Below are 22,023 nucleotides of genomic sequence, written 5' to 3'. Positions count from 1 at the left end.
AAAATCCCTAGCTATGAGATCAAAGAGCAGGGACAAGAAGTTTTTCACATATGTAAATACAAAGAAGATAAGAACAAAAATCAGATCATGCAATTATGTAAAGGGTATGGAGAAAGTTTTAGATAATCTAGCTGATATTGGAGATGAATCAAACAGGTACTCTGAATCAATATTTACAGAAGAAAGACCCTTCGTGGTGAGGAGAAACTGTGTGAATATGAGTAAAGTACGAAATCAGCAATACTTTCAGATTATTTATTAGAAAAGTTTTCAAGCCTAAAAGCAAGTAATACTTCTGGAGTTAACAGCATCTCACTAGTAATTTAGAGGGAGGCAGCAAGAGAGTGCAGTGGACTAATAAGGCTAGTTATGAAGGTTTCAGTGGATCCCACAGAGATTCAATTCAATTCAAGAGTTCATTCAAGCAAAAATGGAATTCTGAATGAAACACAGGCACAGTAGCCGACCGGGCTAGCCGGGTGGGTAAAGTGTCTGCCTGGCAACCCAAAGGTCGCAGGTTCGAATCCCGCCTCGGGCTTGGATCACAGTACTGCAAAAACCTTGGGAGGTGCACTATGGCCAAAGAAGCTGATGCGCCAACAACTACTTAAAAAAAAAAAAAAAAAACAGGCACAGTTTTTTAAGGGAAAATCATGTTTGACTAACCTAGTAAGCTATTTTGACAAAATCATTTGTTAGCTGGATGAAAGGAATAATTTCAACATTGTTTACTTGGATTTCAAAGCAAAGCACTTGCCTCAATACTGCATGGCAGGTTACTACACAAGCTGGAACATGCTGAAATCAGAGAGAAAATCCTTAGACTTATTGCAGGATGTTGCAAGGAAAGAGGCAGAGAGAGATGTGATTAATGGTGATTCCTCACCATTGGTCTAGATAAGAAGTGAAGCTCCCCATGAATTGGTAAAGGAATAACTGCTGGATTTTCCTAAATGAACATCAACATATCCTCTGTCAAAATTTGCAGATGACATAAAGATCAATAGAGTAGTTATTAAAGCCAAGCAGAGCTTCTTCAGGATGGCTTAAAGAGACTTCAGGATTGGTAAGAAAAGTGGCAGCTATGTTTTAATGCAGCAAAATAATTTTAAGGTGTGGTCTCCATTTGAACTAAAATTGAACTAGAAATAAGTAGAGGAAGAAAGAGATTTGGAGTTACAACATTGTAGACATGGGGTTCTCCAAGCAGTGTAGACAAGCATAGAGAGGAAAGACCACCGTGTCCTATCAATGATTTGTTATACATTTGGATATAGAGATAGGTGGTCACATTTCCAGCATTATAAAACAACTGTAAGACCACACTTGAAATAGTGTGTTCAAAAATGGAGACCACACCTTAAAAAAAAAAAATGAGATCATGCTTCTTGAAAGGGTCCAAAGACAGACAGCAAACCTGGTGGCATCAGCAAAAGGATGCCAAATGAGGAAAGCCTTCAGTTATATAGGCTACAGAGCTTAGATGGAATTGTCTATAGAAATAGGCTACAAAATTAGATGGAACTGTCACTGTTATAAATGATTCTAGAACTAGGGACAATAAATCAAATTGGGAAGGGGAAGAGGTTTATGCTAAATTGCAAGAACTTTTTTTAGCCAGCAATTTGTTAATTACTGGAATAAGTTACTTCAATGGGTGGTTGAGGCTGACAACTTGAAGAAATTAAAAGATGAGCTGGATAGACATTTATGAGGAGAGAGTCCTCACTTTATTATTACCATTTTTTTTTTTTTTTTTTTCGTTGGTGCAGCAAAAGTCTAGGGCTTCCTTGCACCATACAACTAATACTAAGGAGTAGCATACTTCCTTTTTGCTGAGACTACACATGAGGGAGCATAAATAAAATCAAATAAAGGGATAGTTGCAAGATAAATGTGCAGATAAATTTGCCTTCGGTAGATGGTTGTTTGTTGGAACTTCCATTTGTTGTTCTGGAAGTGGGCAGTTTGCATAAATTCAAGGAAGAAACAGACTAATTGTTGGAGAGCATGGAAGATGATGTGGAAGTTTTTTTTTTTTTTTTGCTTTTCTGCATCATAACCCATTACTATTACTAATAATAATAATAATGAAAATATTAGAATGATAACTATCATTTAAGGATGGTGATCATTCTGCTACAAACAGAGGAGACTCAAATTCATGCAATTGGCAGCTCCCTTCTAGTAACTTTCCATGGTTATATAAAAATCCCCATAGTTTATTATGATTTTCAATGTACCATTCATGTCGATTTCCAAACATCAACATAATATGCTTTGGTGCAGTTTCCTAAAAGGAACTCAGCACTGAGAGATTCTGCAATCTCAGCTGCAATATTAACAGGATCTTCAAACACACCATTTCTGTATCAAGACAAATACTTCAAGCAAATCTTAAGAGGTATTACAGTTATATTCACTGTCAGATTCTGTATCATCTTATGCAATTTTTACTTGAAATAAAATGTCATACCATACAGTAGCAGAAATAGATTTTTGAAGTCCATTAACTCATTTGCTAGGCATTGTGCTTTATGCCTAATACTGGCAACGCCATGAATCAACTCAAAATATGGGGGATACATTCCAAGACATACCGTGGATGGCCAAAACCACGAATATAAGCGAACGCCTGCTGACCCCATATATAACGTGATTTTCTTGTACATACCTACATATAATACGGCAATAATAAAGTACAGCAAACTCTCAATTTACCGGGATTGGTTTATTAACTGGGAAACAGATTAACCGGGACATTTCAAGACTCCAAATTAAAAAAAAAAAAAAAAAAAAATCAACCAGAAATCATAAAATTCAAGTAATAACTAGAATAGGTATAAACAGATATTTTGCAAGACATGAATAAGCGACAACAACCGGCATTATGTCATCATTGTGAGATTAGCGTACCTTTACCTTGTAACCCCCGCCGTCTTCACACCTTTTTTTTTTTTTTTTTTTTTTATGAAAACCCCAAACGCGAAAGGTATCGAAACCTATAGTACTTAGTACCACGCATGGGTTGAAGGAGAAGTATGGGGGGAGGGGGATGCTGGAAACTTTGCTCTAAAGACTAAACATAGGTTTCACCACTTCAAGCCTCCAATAAGCAAAGTGGTGGTATTTCACCGGTTGATGAAAGTCATCTACCACCTACCACACAAGACAAAAAAAAAAAGAGAGAGACCAAATGTTAGTTTGATTTACTGTGTCATGTCGATTGTTATGTTCCATCGCACCACAAAAGGCCAAATTTTGTTTCCTTATTTATGTAAGGGATGTCGGAATTTTTTTTTTATAGTAACTATTTTTCTTTTTATAGTAACTTTTTTTTTATTGTTTTTGTTTAGAAATTGCAAAATAATAGGCAAATGCAAGAGTTGTGCTTTCAAATTAAACAAAAACTTGAAATTATTCAAAAGTTTGAAAACGGTGCATCCATTAAATCTCTAAAGAACCATTATAATGTCGGTAACCAAACCATACGCGACATTGTAAAAAATAAAGGGAAGCTATTCAATTTAAAATCGACAATGTAAAAAATAAAGGGAAGCATCGCATTGGACACGCGAGTAGTATGTGTTAAGTTTTTTCATTTTTTTTTTGTGTTTAACCATGGGTAATTGAATCAACAGCTACTGAATCAGCAGATAGGGGGACACAACTGTATTCTGTTTGAAAATGTATAGCTTTTACTTCAGTGCAACTTTCGCAGAGAATACTCTTAATATTTAACAATTTTATAAAAAAATCGAGGATCACAGTGTCCCCATATATACAGGGTGTCTCAAAAATATTGGTTTGATTTGATTTGATTTGATTTAGTTTTATTGGCGCATCAGCAACTAAGGCTATAATGCGCCAAAACCTTGTCATAAAAATGGTTAAAATCTTTCAGTGACCTAACGAATTAGGTCACTAAGTCAGGGTATAAACTGTAAAAGACGAATATCAGTAAACAAGGTAAAAATAATAAATCTTAAAATAATAAGATTTTTTTAAATATGATTAAAAAGGTTTACTGATTTCAGGAAACTAAAAATACCAGACACATGGTCATTGTCGGATAAAATCTGACTGAGTGTATAAGGCTCAGTCAGATGGTTAAAAGCGATAAAACGAGCATTACTAAAACTGGAACAGTCACATAAAATATGTTTAACGGATAAAATGGTGTCGCATTGCTCGCACATAGGAGGATCATCCGCCCTCAGCAGAAACGAATGTGTCAGATGACTGTGTCCTATGCGGAGTCGGGCAAGAACAACTTCCTCGCTCCGATTCCTGCGCAGACTGCCACGGTTCAATTACAGGCTTCAAACGATATAATTTATTCGCAGTCTGTCTATTCCATGAATCCTGCCATTGGGAATGTATCTTTTGATGTACTATTTGCCTGTAGTCTGTATAGGGGACTAACAGGCAGCGGTTATTATTGTGAATTGCTGATTTGGCTGCGGCGTCAGCCAAATCATTTCCCCTAATCCCAATGTGGCTGGGAATCCAGCAGAAGCGGATGTCATATTCGCGTTCATGGAGAACGTGAATCTTCTGCTGAAGGCTAGACAGAACTGGATGAGGATTATACTTCACAGATATTAAAGCCTGTAACACGCTAAGAGAGTCGGAATATAAAATGAACCGTTGGTATTGGCATTTACTAATATGATCCAAGGCTAACTCTACAGCGTGCAACTCTGCAGTAAATATGCTGCATTCAGAGGGAATCTGCTCTGATATAGTGCTGTCTGTAAAGAGAGCAGCAGATCCCACATATGATTCTGACTTCGAACCGTCTGTGTAGACTGACACGAAGTCGGAATATTCAGTTCGGTGTGCTGAATGAAGCTGCAGGTAGACACATGATGGAGTGTCCGACTTTCCCCAGTTTCTAAGCGACAAGTCGCATGCCGGGACACGTGCATGCCAGGGTGGAAAGGGTTGCTTGGATGTTTGGGCAACCTTGTCTACCTTGATATTAAGTTCATTGAGTAGCTCTTGGAGACGAATACCAAAAGGACGATTGGCAGTCTTACGGGTATTGTACAAGTTTTCCCATCGTGGCTCAAAAACGAAGGGCCATGTAGGGTGGTCTGGCAGGGATTTCAGTTTTAAAGCGTACTTTAAAGACAACTGCTTACGTCGAAACGATAACGGTGGTTCGTTTGCTTCGACGTATAAACTCTGGACGGGAGATGTTAGAAATGCTCCAGTAGCGATACGTATAGCCTGATGATGGACAGGATCCAGCCATCGAAGTGCACTGTCTCTGGCTGAAGAATATACTTGGGACCCATAATCTAATTTGGATTGCACAAGTGCACGGTAAAGCCGTAGAAGGGTGCATCGGTCTGCACCCCAAGATAAGGAGGAGAGCGAGCAGAGCATATTAAGGGCTCTTGTGCACTTTGTGCGGAGTTGACGAATATGATCCAAAAAGGTTAATTTTTTATCGAATATGAGTTCCAAGAATTTTGTGTTCGCTGCTACTGGAATAGCATTTTGTCCGAGCCTTAATTCAGGTTCAGGATGAAGATTACGCTTGCGACAAAAGTGTATGCAAACAGTCTTCTCCGGCGAGAACCTGAAGCCATTAGCAAGTGCCCAGGAATTCAGACTATCAATGGCTTTCTGCAGTTGTCTTTCAATAACCCTCATGTTGCACGACTGGCAAAAAATGCTAAAGTCATCAACATAGAGGGCACTGTTTACAGTTGGAGGAAGTTGTTCTGTGATGGAATTTATTTTGATGGCAAAAAGCGTGACACTTAATACTGATCCTTGTGGTACTCCCTCCTCTTGGCTAAAGGAGCGAGAGAGTGAGGATCCCACACGAACTTGGAACGATCGATTGGCTAAAAAGTTTTTGAATAAAAAAGGGCAGATGCCCTCTTAGGCCTAGGCTATGTAAATCTTTTAAAATGCCAAATCTCCAAGTTGTGTCATACGCTTTCTCCATGTCAAAGAACACCGACACCAAGTGTTCGCGTTTTAGGAAAGTATCCCGGATGGATGCTTCCAATTTAATAAGATGGTCCAAAGTGGACCGGTTCCTTCGGAAGCCGCACTGGATGCTGGAGAGAAGGTCATTTGATTCTAAATACCATATTAAACGAGAATTGACCATTCTCTCCAGGATTTTGCACAGACAGCTAGTCAGAGCAATAGGACGATAATTGGTGGTGACTTTTGGATCCTTTCCTGGCTTAGGAAAGGCAAGAACGATTGCCTTTCGCCAGGAGTCCGGAAACTGCCCTTCAGTAAAGATTCTGTTATACAGAAGGAGCAGACAATCCATAGATTTTGGTGAAAGATGTTTAATCATTTCATAATGGATGCCATCTGGTCCAACAGCACTTGCTTTGGAAAGAGTGAGGGCTCTTTTCAGTTCCTCTATAGTGAATGCCCCGTTGTAGGGATAGAGGCCCTTGGTGTTAAAATTAAGTGCTTGTTTTTCTAGTTTATGTTTCAGGACCAGGAACTCTGGGGAATACGAAGATCTTGCAGAGATGTTAGAGAATGTTTCCCCAAGAGAATTAGCTATTGCAGTTGGATCTGCAATAGCGCATCCATTATAATCTAGGATTGAAGAAGGGTGGGATGTATATTTTCCCTTCATTTTCCGGATTTTATCCCAGACCACCTTAGAGTTGGTAGACTGGTTAATAGATGATGTAAAACGGATCCACGATTCCTTTTGACTCTGACGGCGGATATATCGTGCTTTGGCTCGTGCACGTTTAAAGGTTATAAGGTTGGTCGTGGTGGGATATCCCCCACGCTTTGTTTTGAGCCTTTTTTGCTGCTGTGCATTGTGAATTCCACCAAGGTTTAGGAAATGGTGGAAACCGGGCAGGTGGAAACCATTTTTGGAACAGCATTCGCAGCTGCTTGGACAATATTTTCTGTGATGTACTTAACTGCATCATTGATAGACTCTTGACTGACTGTGCTAAGATCAAAATTTGCCTGATGTTGGAAGGCAGTCCAGTCAGCCTGACAAATCTTCCACCGTGGTAACCTAAAAGGAAGAAATGGTCTCCCACTGTGTAACAAGGTTATCACGGGGAAGTGATCACTTCCATATGGATTCTCCTCCACTTCCCAAGTGAGTGAAGGGAGTAGAGAAGGGGAGCAGATAGAGAGATCAATGGCAGAAAAAGTACGGGTAGGCATGTGGAAGAAGGTGTTTGTTCCAGTATTTAGAAGGGAAAGGTCATTATCATTGAGCATACGCTCTATGACTTGTCCCCTTCCGTTGATGTTAGCACTACCCCACAGGGTGTTATGTCCGTTAAAATCCCCGAGAAGTAAGAAAGGGGGAGGCAGTTGCGTAAGAAGATCATCAAGGTCTTCCTGGGAGATGTCAGTCCCAGGTGGCAAATAAATGGAGCACACAGTTAATAGAAATCCCACTGAAAGGCGAATTGCAACAGCCTCTATGCTGGTTGTAATTAGCAAAGGCTGCACTGGGGTCTGGTTACCCACAAGGATAGCCACTCCCCCATGTACAGGGCCATCCACAATTCTATCCTTTCGAAAAAATGTGATGTTGTGCATGGTGGGATCATCATTTGCCTTTAGATATGTCTCCTGCAAGCAAAAGCAAACTGGCTCGTGCTTTTGCAGGAGGGCCTTGATGTCATCAATATTTCGCCGGAATCCACGACAATTCCATTGTAGGAATTTAGCCATTATTTTGGCTTGGTGGGTCCATCAGGCGGCTTCCGAGGTGCTGAGGGCTTAATTTTATCAGTCTTGGATTTATCTTTTTTGGGGAAGAATGGACGCTGTCCCGTGTCCATTTCTTCCTCCGCAAAGAGTTCCAAGACTGAATCTTCGGGTACCTCCTTCTGCTCGACATCCATCTTTTCTTGGGTACTAGGGGGGACTTCCCCTTTCTTATTCTTTTCTTTCATAATTACCTTAGTTACTTGTGGAGCATTAGGAGGTACCGATATAGGAGTGGCAGCTGATTGGTCCTTTTGTGCAGGTTTTTGAGAACTTAAGAGATACCGCGCGATGGGAGTGAAAGACTCCTTTGGAGGAATGGTCATGTCCGTCTGAGTTCCGACGGAACATCTCCCTGCTACCTTCTGGGCGTAGGTAGGTTTGTTGATATTCAGGGGTTTGACCGATTTCCTTGCCTCATGGTATGATATATTTAGCTCTGCCTTCAGCCGTTGAATTTCTTTTTCTTCTTTCCACCTCTGGCATGCTCGTGAGTAGGCCGGGTGTTCGCCTTCACAGTTAATACAGGTGGGTTTTGCGGCTGAACATGCTGTTGTTTCGTGGTCCTTTGCACCGCATCGAGCGCATGCAAGGACTCCACGGCAGGCCATTTGAGAATGTCCATACTTCTGGCATTTAAAACACCGTAACGGGTTCGGAACGTATGGACGCACTGAACAGTTAATGTATCCAGCTTTAATCTCGTCAGGAGGTTTAGGAGAGTTAAAAGTCAGGATAACGCTCCTGGTTTTAACAATTTTTCCATCCCTTCGTGCAGTAATTCTCTTGACGGCAGTCACTCCCTGTGGTTTTAATTCGGAGCAGATTACCTCCTCGGTTACGTCGAGAAGGTCCCACTCCGAAATGACACCTCTTGATGAATTGAGTGTTCTGCGTGGTGTCACTGTTATAGGGATTCCTCCGATTGATGTTACTCGGAGTAGATGTTCAGACTGCCTGTCATTTTTTGTTTCAATCAAGAGGTCCCCAGAACGGAGCCTCTTAACTGACTTGGGTGAACCTGCTAACCCATCCAACCCTTTTTGTATAAAAAAGGGTGACATTTTTCCAATTGGTTTTTCACTGGTTGAGTGCATAATTAGGAACCTTGGAACAGGCCCTGATGATATTTCTGTTCGCTGCCTCTTTGTAGCAATAATGCTATCTGAATCTATATCAATGTTTTCAGATAGGGACCGGGTTGGGGCCCCTGAAGAATTTAGTTTATCAGGATTCATGGAGTTTTTTTAATTGTTCAGTGCCCGGGCTCCCCACCCACCACAGAGCCCAAAGGGACGCCCACTACCCGGCATGCAATAAATGCGCTCGGGAGTGGGACGCCAGGGCTACCCAGACACTATAACCGCACCGTCGCCAGCCTGAATCCTGTCCCTCGGACCATGAGGGTAGGGGCGTGGCATTGACACGGTTGACCCTCGCAGGCGAGCCTACTAGCCGATTGATCCTAGCCGGGCCTTCCAGGACCACCCGAATTGTCGAAGCAGGGGCCAAAGTGGTGTATTGAAGCTGGGCCCCTCAACCACCAGGATCCCCCTTTCCGAATTTCCACGGGTCGCAGCGCATGGCAAACACGCCGGATTCCACTGATGTAAGCCTGGAACCTGGGCTGTGGGCGTTGGATCCCAGTGATGCTAGTCTGGAAGTCCAGCAGCGTCACTGGGAGGTCCCCTCACCACGTACAGGTGCCCACGTCGAGGGGTCAAAAATATTGGTACAAACGTTTAGGGGAGGTAGGTAACATTTAAAAGGAATGTGAATCGCATAGGAACCCATAACCGGAATCGTCACGGGAAAGTAGTAGCAGAGGCACAAGAAGCAGAAATGACACAAGACAGTAATTAGTCACAAACATTTATTTGACATAATATTAACAATGGAGTACGAGATGGATGCATTTCATGATGTTACAACAGATACTCGAAGGTTCCACCATGAAATGCGATGCATGCGTGACACCGACGCAGCATGGATTGGCAGACATGGTCGAACACATCTGGAGTTTCTTTGACAGTAGCAGCAGCAGATCTCATGACGAGTCTCGCCATGAGATCCATTTCCATCTCCACAAGCGATTCATACACGATAGATTTGAGGGCCCCCCACAGAAAGAAATCAAGGATCGATAAATCAGTTGAGCGTGGGGGGCCAGGCAACAGGTCCACCATGGCCAATCCATCAACGCCCAAAACGCCTGTTCAAATGGTCACGAACACACCTTCCGTAATGGGCAGGCACCCCGTCATGTTGAAACCAAATGTTGCGACTCACATTTGCTGGAACATCATCAAGTAACCCTGGTAGAATTTGTTCAAGAAAGATCCGATTTTTAGCGGAGTTCATGCGGGATGGTAACAGGTACGGGCCGACTAAGCAGTCACTGACCATACCTGTCCACATATTTATTGCGTAGCAATGTTGTGCCGCATGGGGGCGCACACCTTGTGGGTTGTCGTGAGCCCACACATGAGCATTGTGCTGATTGAATAAGCCTCATCCATGAACAAAACATAGGCTGGAAAATTCAAGTCTTGAACACTTTCTTGGAGAAACCACTGCGCAAAAGCCACACGTGCAGGATGATCTTGGGGGAGCAGTAACTGAACCCTTTGGAGATGAAAGGGGTGTAAGGAATCATCGTGCCAGACACGCCGTACACTGCAATGAGACATTCCTAAGGCAGAGGCAACGGCACGTGTGCTACTAGTAGGATTATTCTGGACAGCATTCAACACACTTTCTTCCATGGCGGGAGTTCGCGTCAAAAATGGTCTGCCCGCACTACTCCTGTTACCTCTGAATGACCCATGAACGCACAAATTTTGATGAACACGCACAAACAAACGGTGGTCCGGTACATGTCTGTCTGAGAAGACAGACATGTACCGGATGTTCAATTCATTGAACGGCTCGTCCATTGTCCTCTGCTAATCCATACACTAGGTGCATGTCTGCCAGCTCACAGTTCATATATCAATGCATGCTCTTCGTGTGGCAACTACCGTGCCATCTACCTACTTACGGTGGCATTTCCAGTTATGGGTTCCTATGCGATTCACATTCCTTTAGATGTTACCTACCTCCCCTAAACATTTGTACCAATATTTTTGAGACACCCTGTATATATAATACACACACATACACACAAACAAACAGAGAAAGTCCTTGTTGTGCCACAGGAACAACCACCACCACATGTTGTTGTCTTAAAACGGTAATCAGAACATATCTTTCATGTATTCCACGAAAAATGTTTCAAAGGCAAAATAAAAAAACAATATACATACACATATATATATATTATTATTATGTGCATAAACACCACAGATGTTCTTAAGATAACATTTTTCACACTTTTAATAAAGTATAAAAAATTACTAAGAAAAACAACTGATAGCTCAATCCCCTCCTCACTCTGTGTAAGGGGACAAAATGTACTCTGCATACGTCTTGTCCCCTCTCTCCGCCCAACTCCACATAATGTGTGTTCTTGAGTAACCGTCTCTCTCCTCTGTAAAAATTTCATGTAATAATAATTTAGTATTGAATACTGCAGGATATTTATGCTCCACAGCCAAACTTTTTTTTTTATTTTTAAATCTAATGTTGAAAACATACTGGCATATTATTACTATATTCAGGCTAAATACATAAACAGAGCCAACTAACATTGGCTTTTAAGCTAATGTCATTAAATTTTTTTTAGATCCATAATTGGAGGGGGGGGGGGACACATACACATCTGCATATTTCAAAATATATACACAAATCTAATGAAAACTGGAAGAAAACTAAACTTATTGGAAAAACTGGATGATGCACCTAATTATCAAAACACTTCAACTAATTTGGAAGAGTTGGTGGATATTCTCACAATCCATTCTGTATATCAATTTCTTAATAAATAATTGTTTTCATAAAATTACCCCTGGAAGAACTTCTTTTCCAACATTCTTTTGTCGTAACTGACGCACTTCTTCTTGAATACCCTAAAAAAGAATCGAGTTACATGGAAATGAGAAGTGAACTATTCTAAACACACTGCATTACATTGGGTATTCAATTACCAAAATAAATATTATGTGAAATGATATGAAAAATTAGGTATATGGGAATAAAAAGCAATTAAGCCACATTATCAGGGTTTACAATTTGACTTCTGATCTTAAAATAAGTCTTGGTGTTTGGAAAATATCATTCATAAAAACTACAAATATACATTAACCCAATAATTACAATGGTTTGCATTTTAAGAAAGTTCTCTGAATGTTTTACAGCCAATAAGAAATCTGAATTACATTTTTAACAGAAATCTCAAAAGTTACTTGAAATCTGCTCTGTCACATCAGAATTTTTTACAATAAAAAAATAAATGGAAAAATACTAGTAGAGGTGCTTCTGGTTTATATATTTCTATATTTTTGTATAAAAACACTTTTGTATAAAAATATAAACTTTCTAGTTTATATCTTTATACAAAAATGCCAATAATCTTTAACAGTTCGAGATCCCATGAGGTCATTAAGCTCACTTTCTGTGATCTTATGTGGTTCAGAAGGATAAAAGTTTGGACAAAAATTGTGGAACCCTTGATGTAGATGGCTGCTGTACTTCGTGTATATCAAAGTTGATGTTCATCAGTGTCTTCATCAGAATGTACAGAAAAATGGTCAAGTGGTTCAGAAATAGGTAGTACTTCACCATGAGACATGGGAGGAATTGCAGATGGTCTATTTGGGTACTTCATGGATGCATTTCATGATGCATTTGGAGGCCTCATTTCAAGAAAGATGTAGAGCTGCTGGAACGAGTACAGAGAAGGGCAACAAGATTAGTGAATGGAACAAAGGGGTGCTCTTACAAAGAAAGGCTTAAGTTTTGCAAATTACAGTGTCTGGAGACTAGGCACCAGCGAGGTGATCTGATAGAGGTGTATAAGGCCTTGAATGGATTGAGTAGGCTCAATGCTGATGGGATTCTTCCTCTTGTTCAGATTACAAACCTGAGGGGGCATAGATTCAAACTGAGGAAAGACAGTTGTAGAATAGATGTGCAGAAGTTTGCACATCTATTCTACAACCGGGTAGTTGATTGTTGGAAAAAAACTTCCATCTGTCGTTGTGGAAGTTGATAGCTTAAATAAATTCAAGGAAGGAGTGAACAAACTTTTGGAGCGAATGGATGGGCAAAATGGAAAATTTTTTTGGCTGATGCTCTATAAGCTTGCTTTCTTGCATCATATGCCTCTATTAATGGCTAATGCTAAAAATAAGTAAATTCAGAAATATGAAAGGCTACATTCTCTCTACATTAAGCGCAAATAGCCATAAACCTTAATTTCTCATACACTAAACTGGGTTAAACTTGCAACTTTTTTGTATCTCCACAGACAGCTAGTTTTGATGGCTGTTACTCCTTTTAGCATCCAGCAGTAATTGCCTGTCATATTGACATTCCTTCCCACTAGGTATCTTTATTTCCCATTTCTTTTATATTCTAATGGAATCTTTACCCAGCTCTTCACTTGAACTACCTAAATTTTCTGGGACATAATTGAAATGAGAGTGCAGAAGTGTACCTCAACATCCATATTGCTGAGTGATCTTCAGCATGTTGATCATCTCATAATCTGAGTGTTAACTATTTCCCAAAATTTGCATACTACATTCTTAAAAGTCTCTTTTAGTTTGTTCACAGATAGTTCAAATATAGAATATAGCAGCAGCTTGCAGATCTGAGGTACAACAAAAATTTCTGCTTTAAGTTTTTAGTATTTAAGGGATGGAATTTAATTCAAACATAACTGAAACAATTTCCTTCTTCATTCAGGGTTTGGGTGAGCTGTTTCATTATACTGGCTGTATATAGTAATTTAATCATAGTAATTTTTTTCTATCTACTAGTTCTCATCTTTAATGTTCTCTGAACCAGGTGTCAGAGACTGTCTTGGTGGCCACATTTTCCTTTCCCAATGTTCATATCTTGCTTAACTATCCCTTGTTTCAGAGAAAGCATACCATTTTTGTGTAATCAAGTTGCTGGCCAGTAACACACCAATAACTATAAAATCTCTACATACTAGCCATGATAATCTGCTTGGACTAACCTTTTTTGAATTGCAAACTAGTTTATAACTACAATAGACACAATAACTACATAAATTATCACCTAACAATTTATAAGCATCTCGTGCATTTTTCTCCTCTGCCACTTGTCTCAATAATTTATCTGACATCCATTTAGGTCTAAACCTTTACCAGTATTTCTTAGTTGGCATGAAAACCCTAGTAGCGTCTATGATTATTTCCCCTGAATGCTTTTTAGAATTTGCTCTTGGTAACACAATTAGTTGATCTCACTGTAAAGAATTTAAAAAATGTCTGAGACCACTGCAGTCTCCCCTTAAAGAAAGAAAAACCCTTCCCTTTACCCTTGATGGCAGTTATACAATTAAACATAATTACAAGAAACATTTTAGAAAAATTAGATAAGATGTCGATAACATGGTAGAGAAATGGATTCATAAAATGAGTAGTTTAAATATTTTCAAGATTTTCACAATCTACTAGAAGGAATAAACCAATGAAGTGTTATTGTTATTTTATAGTACTTTAATAAACATTATATTAAACATTATATTAGAGGTGATTGATTGGTGTTCTGTTATAGTTATTATAAGTGACTTGACTTTCAACAAAATCAGATCAGAGTTCAATGTACCTTCAACCCTTGTAATCTACATTACGAGGGATTCCTGGCAAAGAACACAAAGGAAAGTAGCAGAGACTTCTTTACTTATACAAAGGGTACTAGGAAAGTTTTGCAATACAGCTTTGTTTATTTAATTTTTTCAAAGTAATTTCCTCTACATTCAATACACCTCTCCATCCTCCGAAACCAATCTTTAAACCAGTTCTGCCAAGTTTCACTAGGGAGTAGAGCACACTCGTTGTCCCAAGCCCGTAGAAGGTCCTCATCACTGGAAAACCGCCTCCCTTTTAGCTCCATTTTCACATGCGGGAACAGTGCAAAGTCACAGGGAGCAAGGTCTGGACTGTAGGGAGGGTGCTCAAGAAGTTTCAGTCCTGTCGTGGTCAAATATTCGGTGCAGGCTTTGGCACGGTGAGCTGGAGCATTATCATGATGGAGGTACCAGGTGTCCATTCTTGACTTTGGCCGCAGGTTCTTCATAGATCCAATGACTTTAGGCAGGCATTGTTCAGTATACCACTTAGCTGTGACTGTCTTCTGCGTGTCCAAAACGACACGTTCCACAATTCCACTCGATTTGAAAAATACAGCTATCATTTTCTTCTTTACAGATCGGGATTTTCTGACAATTACGGGTGTGTCGTCATCATCAAAGACCCAAACTTTGTTTTGAGCCTTGGTCGGCAGATCGTAATAGTACAGCCAAGTCCCGTCACCTGTCACGATGTTGTTCGCATACCGAGATTGTCCCTTATCAAACTTTTTTAACATCTCCCGGCACCAAGTCACACGTCGTGTCATCTGCTCTTCAGTCAGTTGATGCGGCACCCAGAGAGAACAAAGTTTCTTCACGTGCAAATGATCTTGCAGAATCGAACGAATTGCTGGTGCATTTAGGCCCAAAGTATCCTCTATCTGTTGGTAGGTCACTCGCCTGTTTTCGTCAAGCATTTTCCTCACAGCAGTAACGTTTTCCTCCGTAACTGACGTTCGTGGCCTTCCCGGCTTCTCAGAATCCTCCAGAGTGAAATTTCCCCTTTGGAATTCTCTATACCACCTGAATATTGTTGTACGATGTGGACAATCATCATCTAGTGCAAGAGTCATTTCTTCTAAGCACTGGTCTATGGTTAAACCACGCACGAAATTATACCGCAAAACTGTCCTTATCTCATTTCGTGACCACGATGCCATCGCAAGCACTTTACACTCTCACTACTAATGAATAACTGAGCCAATCGACTTGGCGCAGCGGCTACTATGCACGTATGAACATGTCTCAACATGCAGCAACAAGCAGCTTCCTGTGATTCATTGTTGCGTCATATTGCAAAACTTTCCTAGTACCCTTTGTATAAACAATATGAGGAAGGAGGATGAATCATATTGGTCCACCAGATGTGAAAGATTTAACTGTTGATGATGCTGCTCTGATTGCTGAAAACTGGATAGATACATTAGCCATCTGCATTCACAAGTGAGGAATTTTTAGGCATGGTAATGCCAGAAATGGTTCAAATTCTAACAGAGTGCCAAACAATTCTGTAATAACTGAAAAGAAATAAGAAAAGAAACTGTTGAAACAAAAAAGTAAGCAGCATCTGTAGCTAATAGGGCGCATCCAATTGAAGCATCAAAAAAGAGAAAGATCTAAAGCCATTGATTATAAGAGTATCATTGGATTCACAGAAAGTCCCTAGAGATTGGAGATGTGCTAATCACTCCTATTTGCAGTGGGAGATCAAAGGGTTAAGTGATTAATTACCGACCCATTAGCTCGACATTTGTTCTGGGGAATATAATGGATTCACTGGTTGAAGGAGTAACACAGGATCATCTTGACAGGAATTCAGTTCTATGGCAACAACAATACACATTTATTAAGCGAAAATCTTGTCTGACCAATCTGGATACTTTGATGCAGTAACTAGGAACTGGATGCAAAAATTAATTCTGACATCATATACTTGGATGGCAGAAAAGCCTTTTATATTGTTCCACATAAAATGTTGCTGTACAAATTGGAACAGAATGCATTAGGGGCAAGTTACTGTTGTGGATAAAGGAATGGTTCAGTGGGAGAAGGCAAAGACTGGTTATCAATGGGCACGCTCTTCTTCAACCTGTTATTACTTGAAGAAGAGTAGTGCCCAGGATTCAGTGCTAAGCCCACTGTTTTCAATATTTATTGATGATAATGATAAAAGCATATCAGGCTTAATGTATCAGTTTGTAGATGTTAAAAAAGGTTGAGAGAGTGGTTGAATACAGTAATCAGGGAATGCTACTGCAATAAAATCTAAAAAAATAGAGTAGAGAAGTAACAATTCTAATTTGTCAATATTAAACTAAAATGCAGTAATCCCAGGATAATGAACCAATTATGTGATAACTCAGGGTAGCAGAGAAGAGAAAAGAAATTAGGGTAAATTGTGCAGTCAGATCTGAAGTTCTCTGAGCAGTGCAGACATGCAGCTAGGACAGTGCATGGTGTTTTGTCAAATGTATACAGAAATTTTGTCAGAGAATGTAAGGAGGTGATTCTACTATTGTATACAACAGTGGTTAGAACACATCTTGAGTATTTCATACATGTCTGGAAACCTCATTTTAGGAAGGATGTGGATATGTTGGACAGGTGCAGAGAAGAGGATTGAGATTAGTATTAGCATCAGTAGAAGCATATGATGCAAGACAGCAAGTTTATACAGCATCATCCAAAAAAACTTCCCATTTTACCCATCCATTCACTCCAAAAGTTTGTCCAGTTCTTCCTTGAAATTTATTTATCAACTTCCACAATGACCGATGGAAGTTTGTTCCAGTAATCAACCATCCACTGGCTAAAGGCAAATTTCTGCACATCTATTCTACCACTGTCTTTTCTTAATTTGAATTTATGCCTCCTCGGATACATAATCCGAGCAAGAATCCCATCAGCATTGATGCTTGCTCATACCATTCAAGGCCTTATACACCTCAATCAGATCACCATGCAGGTGCCTATTCTCCAGATGCTGCAATTTGCAGAACTTCTTGGTAAGAGCAATCCTTTTCTTCCCTCACCAATCTCATTGCCTTTTTCTCTATATTCATTCCCATTAGTGAAGGGATAAGGAGATTATTCATTTTACAAGGCTGTGGTTAGTCCGCATATTGAGTACTGCACATCTGTCAGTATATGGATGTCTGGAAGAGGTGCAAGGAAGAGCCCAATGCGATTAGTGAGGGGAATAAATAGGTACTCTTGCCAGAAAGACTTCAGTTCTGTAAATTATTATAGTACCTGCAAGGAGATCTGACTGAGGTGTTTAAAGCTTTTAACATATTGGGTAAGCTAAATGCTGAAAGTAACCCTCCTTCTCAGATAACACACATGGGGGGGACATAAATTTTAAACTAAAGAAAAATGGTTGTGGAACAGATGTATGGAAATTTGCCTTCGTCCACATTGCTGATTGATGGAACAAACTTGTTTGATATTATGGAAATTGATAGTTTGGATAATTTTAAGGAAGGAAAAAAAAAATCAAATTATACAGTCAGTCCTCATATAACACGTGAATACACTATATGAATCCGATCATACATTCTCATTGTGAAGGGATAAGGAGATTATTCATTTTACAAGGCTGTGGTTAGTCCGCATATTGAGTACTGCACATCTGTCAGTATATGGATGTCTGGAAGAGGTGCAAGGAAGAGCCCAATGCGATTAGTGAGGGGAATAAACAGGTACTCTTGCCAGAAAGACTTCAGTTCTGTAAATTATTATAGCACCTGCAAGGAGATCTGACTGAGGTGTTTAAAGCTTTTAACATATTTTAACATTTAACATTTTAACATTTAAAGCTTTTAACATAAATTTTAAACTAAAGAAAAATGGTTGTGGAACAGATGTATGGAAATTTGCCTTCGTCCACATTGCTGATTGATGGAACAAACTTGTTTGATATTGTGGAAATTGATAGTTTGGATAATTTTAAGGAAGAAAAAAAAAAATCAAATTATACAGTCAGTCCTCATATAACACGTGAATACACTACATGAATCCGATCATACACGATTTATAAATAGGGGAACAATATTGTATATAACATGAACCGAATTCGCCTTTGCTTTACAAGAAATGGCAGCCCAACACAAAATCACCCCAACCGAATGCAATACGATAGGAATGAAGAGAAGATTCTGAAAATGTATTTATGTTTTTTATATCAGTGAAGGGGAAATGCATTTCACCATAATAACGTAAAATTCCAGCTATCGTATTATCGCAAATGCAATTAGATCGAGTTTACTACCAGTTTATAACAGATTCCACTAGCAGGAACACAACTGGAAATTGTTTTTATTGTTTTATGGTAGTAACCCCCAGAAATGTGCTTTAGTAAAATGTGAGCTAGTGAGGTAGAGTTGTCTCTGCCTTTACGGTGTTGTTTATTCAGTTGCTACACGTGCACAGCTTTGTTTATGTGTATCAAGCGTGTATCCTCATTTTGTAATTGTGTTTTATTCCCTAAAAATGAGTAAAATACTTAAAAGGTGTGAAAAGGAAACGTCCTGGTGAATACACTACAGATTCAGAGAGAGAAAAAAGAAAAGCAATATTGTTAAACATAGGCGGACTGGATCAAAAACTCTTACCCGGGAAAATTTGTAGTGGCCTCATACTAGCGTTTATGGCCAAAATCACACCGGCCTCCCACCCACTGTGGTTTCCCTGGTAAAGCTTATAGCCAGTCCACCTCTGTCAATAGAGAAAAAATATGAAATTGTGAAACACTTTGAGCGAAATGAAAGACCATGCGATATTGCACGTGCTACAGGCCTAAATGAGGCAATGCCAAGAATTACAAATGCAGAGAAAATAAAAACTTTTATAGCAGGAACAACTCAAAGTGTAATTAAAATCTATTAGAATAAGACACAAAGAATTGGAAGAGATGGAACTGCTGTCATCTGTTTGGATAGAAAATCAAACAAAAAACAAGTTTGCTTACAACAGAAGCAAAAGCATTAGCAATATTTTATTACGTAATAGTCTAATTTATTGTGTTTTGTAATGTTTTAATTACAAATGTGTGTGTTCAATCTTGGGTGGTCGGCACCTAACCCTATTTTTCCCATAGGGTCTGTTGTTTATATTGCACGATTTTGCATTGCACGAGGGTTTCTAGGAACACAACTATCGTGCTATACAAGGACTGACTGTACTTTATAATTTAGTTAGAGGTTTTCTAAAGGTTGGGACTCAATTATCACAGCAAAACTAACCTACATGTTTTGTTAATCCCACAGTACTGTACAAGGTGAAATCAGCACTTAATTTACTCAATTCATTTAAAGACTTAAACACTTCAATCACTTCTTCACAGGTGCCTTGTGTCCAAGTGCTCCAATTTGGTCCTTCATAGTAAGAATATTCTTTTGTGTCCTTGACTAACCTCGTTACTCTTCTCTGTATCCATTCCAACAGGTCCACATCCTGCTTTAAATGAGACCTCCAGATCGGCATGTAGTACTCAAGACGCAGCCTAACCAATTTCCTTATACAATGGGATAATCACCTTCATTTTCCACCTGGTAAAATTACTGTATATTACTGACAGAACTCCATTAGTTCTGTCAGTAATATACAGTAACTACGTGTCTGTACTTCTCAAAGACCTCCATGTTACACTGCGTAATTAGGTTTTTTTCATTCTCCACAACCTTAGTGTGGTACCATCCAATTATTGTTATTCTGGGATTCCTGCTGTCCATAAGCAGAACCATGTATTTATTAATGCTAAACCTCAACTGCCACTTCTCAGCCCATCTGCCTAACAGTTCTAGGTATTGTGGCAGTCTTGATTCCTATTAATTATATCCCATTAATTAACCACCCTGCCAATCTTTATATCATCTGTAAATTTAGATAATCTTGATATGGCTTCATCAATATCATTAATAAATGCTTAAAACAGTAAGGAGCCAGCTTATGACTATATCAATAACATCCATATAAGAAGAGCTGTGCCCATTTAAAAAAACTACCCTTTGTCTTCTGGCACTCAGCCATCTGTTTATGTATAGCAGTAACTTCTTCCTAATACCATACTTCTCCAGTCTTTCATATGGAACAGTGCCAAAATCTTTACTGCAGTCAAAGTATAGACATAAAAATCACTTTTTCCATCCATTTCCTTTGTTACTGTCAGCAGTCAATCAGACTAATCAAAGAGAGGATGCACCCCCACCCAAACAAATCCATGCTGTGATTTCCATATAAATTCATTCTTGCCAAGATGATCCTACATAACAGGATGCTTCCATTAACAAATCCATGCTGCGATTTCTGTATAACTTTATTCTTGTCAAGATGATCCTGCAGTTTTTCTTCAACAAATGACACCCATTATTTTTCCTGGAACAGAAGTCAAACTTAAATTACCTACTTTGGCTTTGGCTTTATCCCTTTGTGAACAGATGAGACATTTGCACATCTCCAATCTATAGGGATCTACCCTAAACCAAAGATGCTCTCTACAAAGATCACACATAATTATAGTCAAAGGTTTGTACACCGCTTTTGCCATTTCTTTTAATATAATTGTATAGATTCCATCAGAGCCAGTTGTCTTATTTACTTTTAGGTTCATCAGTTTCTCTTTCACTTTGATTTGAATTCGGAAGAATTCATATTCTTCAAAATAAATCAGAACTTTAAAATACAAGGATTTAAATACGCTTTATATCTAGAAAAAGTTACTACAGTAAAATTATGTTACAACAAATTTATTTAAAATGAAAAGGCTGAAGAACATCATGGTAATGCATGTTAATCATTTTAAAAACCAATGCAGCACAAAGTGGTCATTTGATTTCAGAAATCAATGAAATCAAATGACCACTTTGTGCTGCATTGGTTTAAAATAATTTATCACTTATTTAATTAATAATTCATTAATACACCTTATATTTTAGAGCTCTGTGGCTCTTTCTCAGGAAAGCATCTTAAGACCTTAACAAGAAAATGGACAAACTCTTAATGGCATTATTACATTAAGAAGCACCACACAAAATAAAATGACTAGAAGAAGAAGTTCAGGGATCATTGTAAATATGAAGGGATGACGATCAGGCTGGGTTACTTATCCAAATTAGCCCCTGATAGTTTACCTTGCTGTTAGTTACACCAATTTTTTATTTTTATTTTATTTTTGGGGGGTAACACCTTTTTGAGTAGATCCAAGAACACTTGTTCTTGGATCTACACAACAAAAGTGAGTATCCCCTGCTGGACTTGGTGGCAACTTTATTCTATTACATATTTCCAGGTTTCAGATGTTATATATTCTATCTTGTGATGGTTTTCTTGGTTTTTTCTACTATTAGAGATGTCAGGTCAGTTCTGCAAAGATGGTAGTAATCTGATTCTGGGGATGGTCTTGCTCTCCTTCAAACAGTCATCTGTACTGTGGGGAGTGAAATTGTCAATAATAAATATTAACAATGAGAAAGTCTGGAATCATGGTGTTAAGCCAGTGGTTTTTCTGATATATAGTATGGCTG

At 39.1% G+C, this 22,023-nt stretch overlaps 1 protein-coding gene across 3 annotated transcripts in view; it reads right to left on the bottom strand.

Moving 5' to 3' along the window:
• Prp5 (pre-mRNA processing factor 5) overlaps positions 1-22,023 on the bottom strand; it is a 405,747-nt gene that overhangs the window by 305,119 nt on the left and 78,605 nt on the right. For all 3 annotated transcript variants that reach the window (XM_090378220.1, XM_090378221.1, XM_090378222.1), the window contains one exon: positions 11,682-11,744. In XM_090378220.1, coding sequence (XP_090234346.1) covers positions 11,682-11,744 — 63 coding nt within the window. The remainder of the gene's footprint in view (positions 1-11,681; positions 11,745-22,023) is intronic.

The sequence above is a fragment of the Mastigoproctus giganteus genome, chromosome 7, assembly GCF_048544385.1.
Source record: "Mastigoproctus giganteus isolate SK-2022 chromosome 7, ASM4854438v1, whole genome shotgun sequence".
NCBI classification, from domain to species: Eukaryota; Metazoa; Arthropoda; class Arachnida; order Uropygi; family Thelyphonidae; genus Mastigoproctus; species Mastigoproctus giganteus.
Note: the sequence above shows the minus strand (reverse complement) of the source record. Positions and strands in the feature narration are given on the sequence as shown.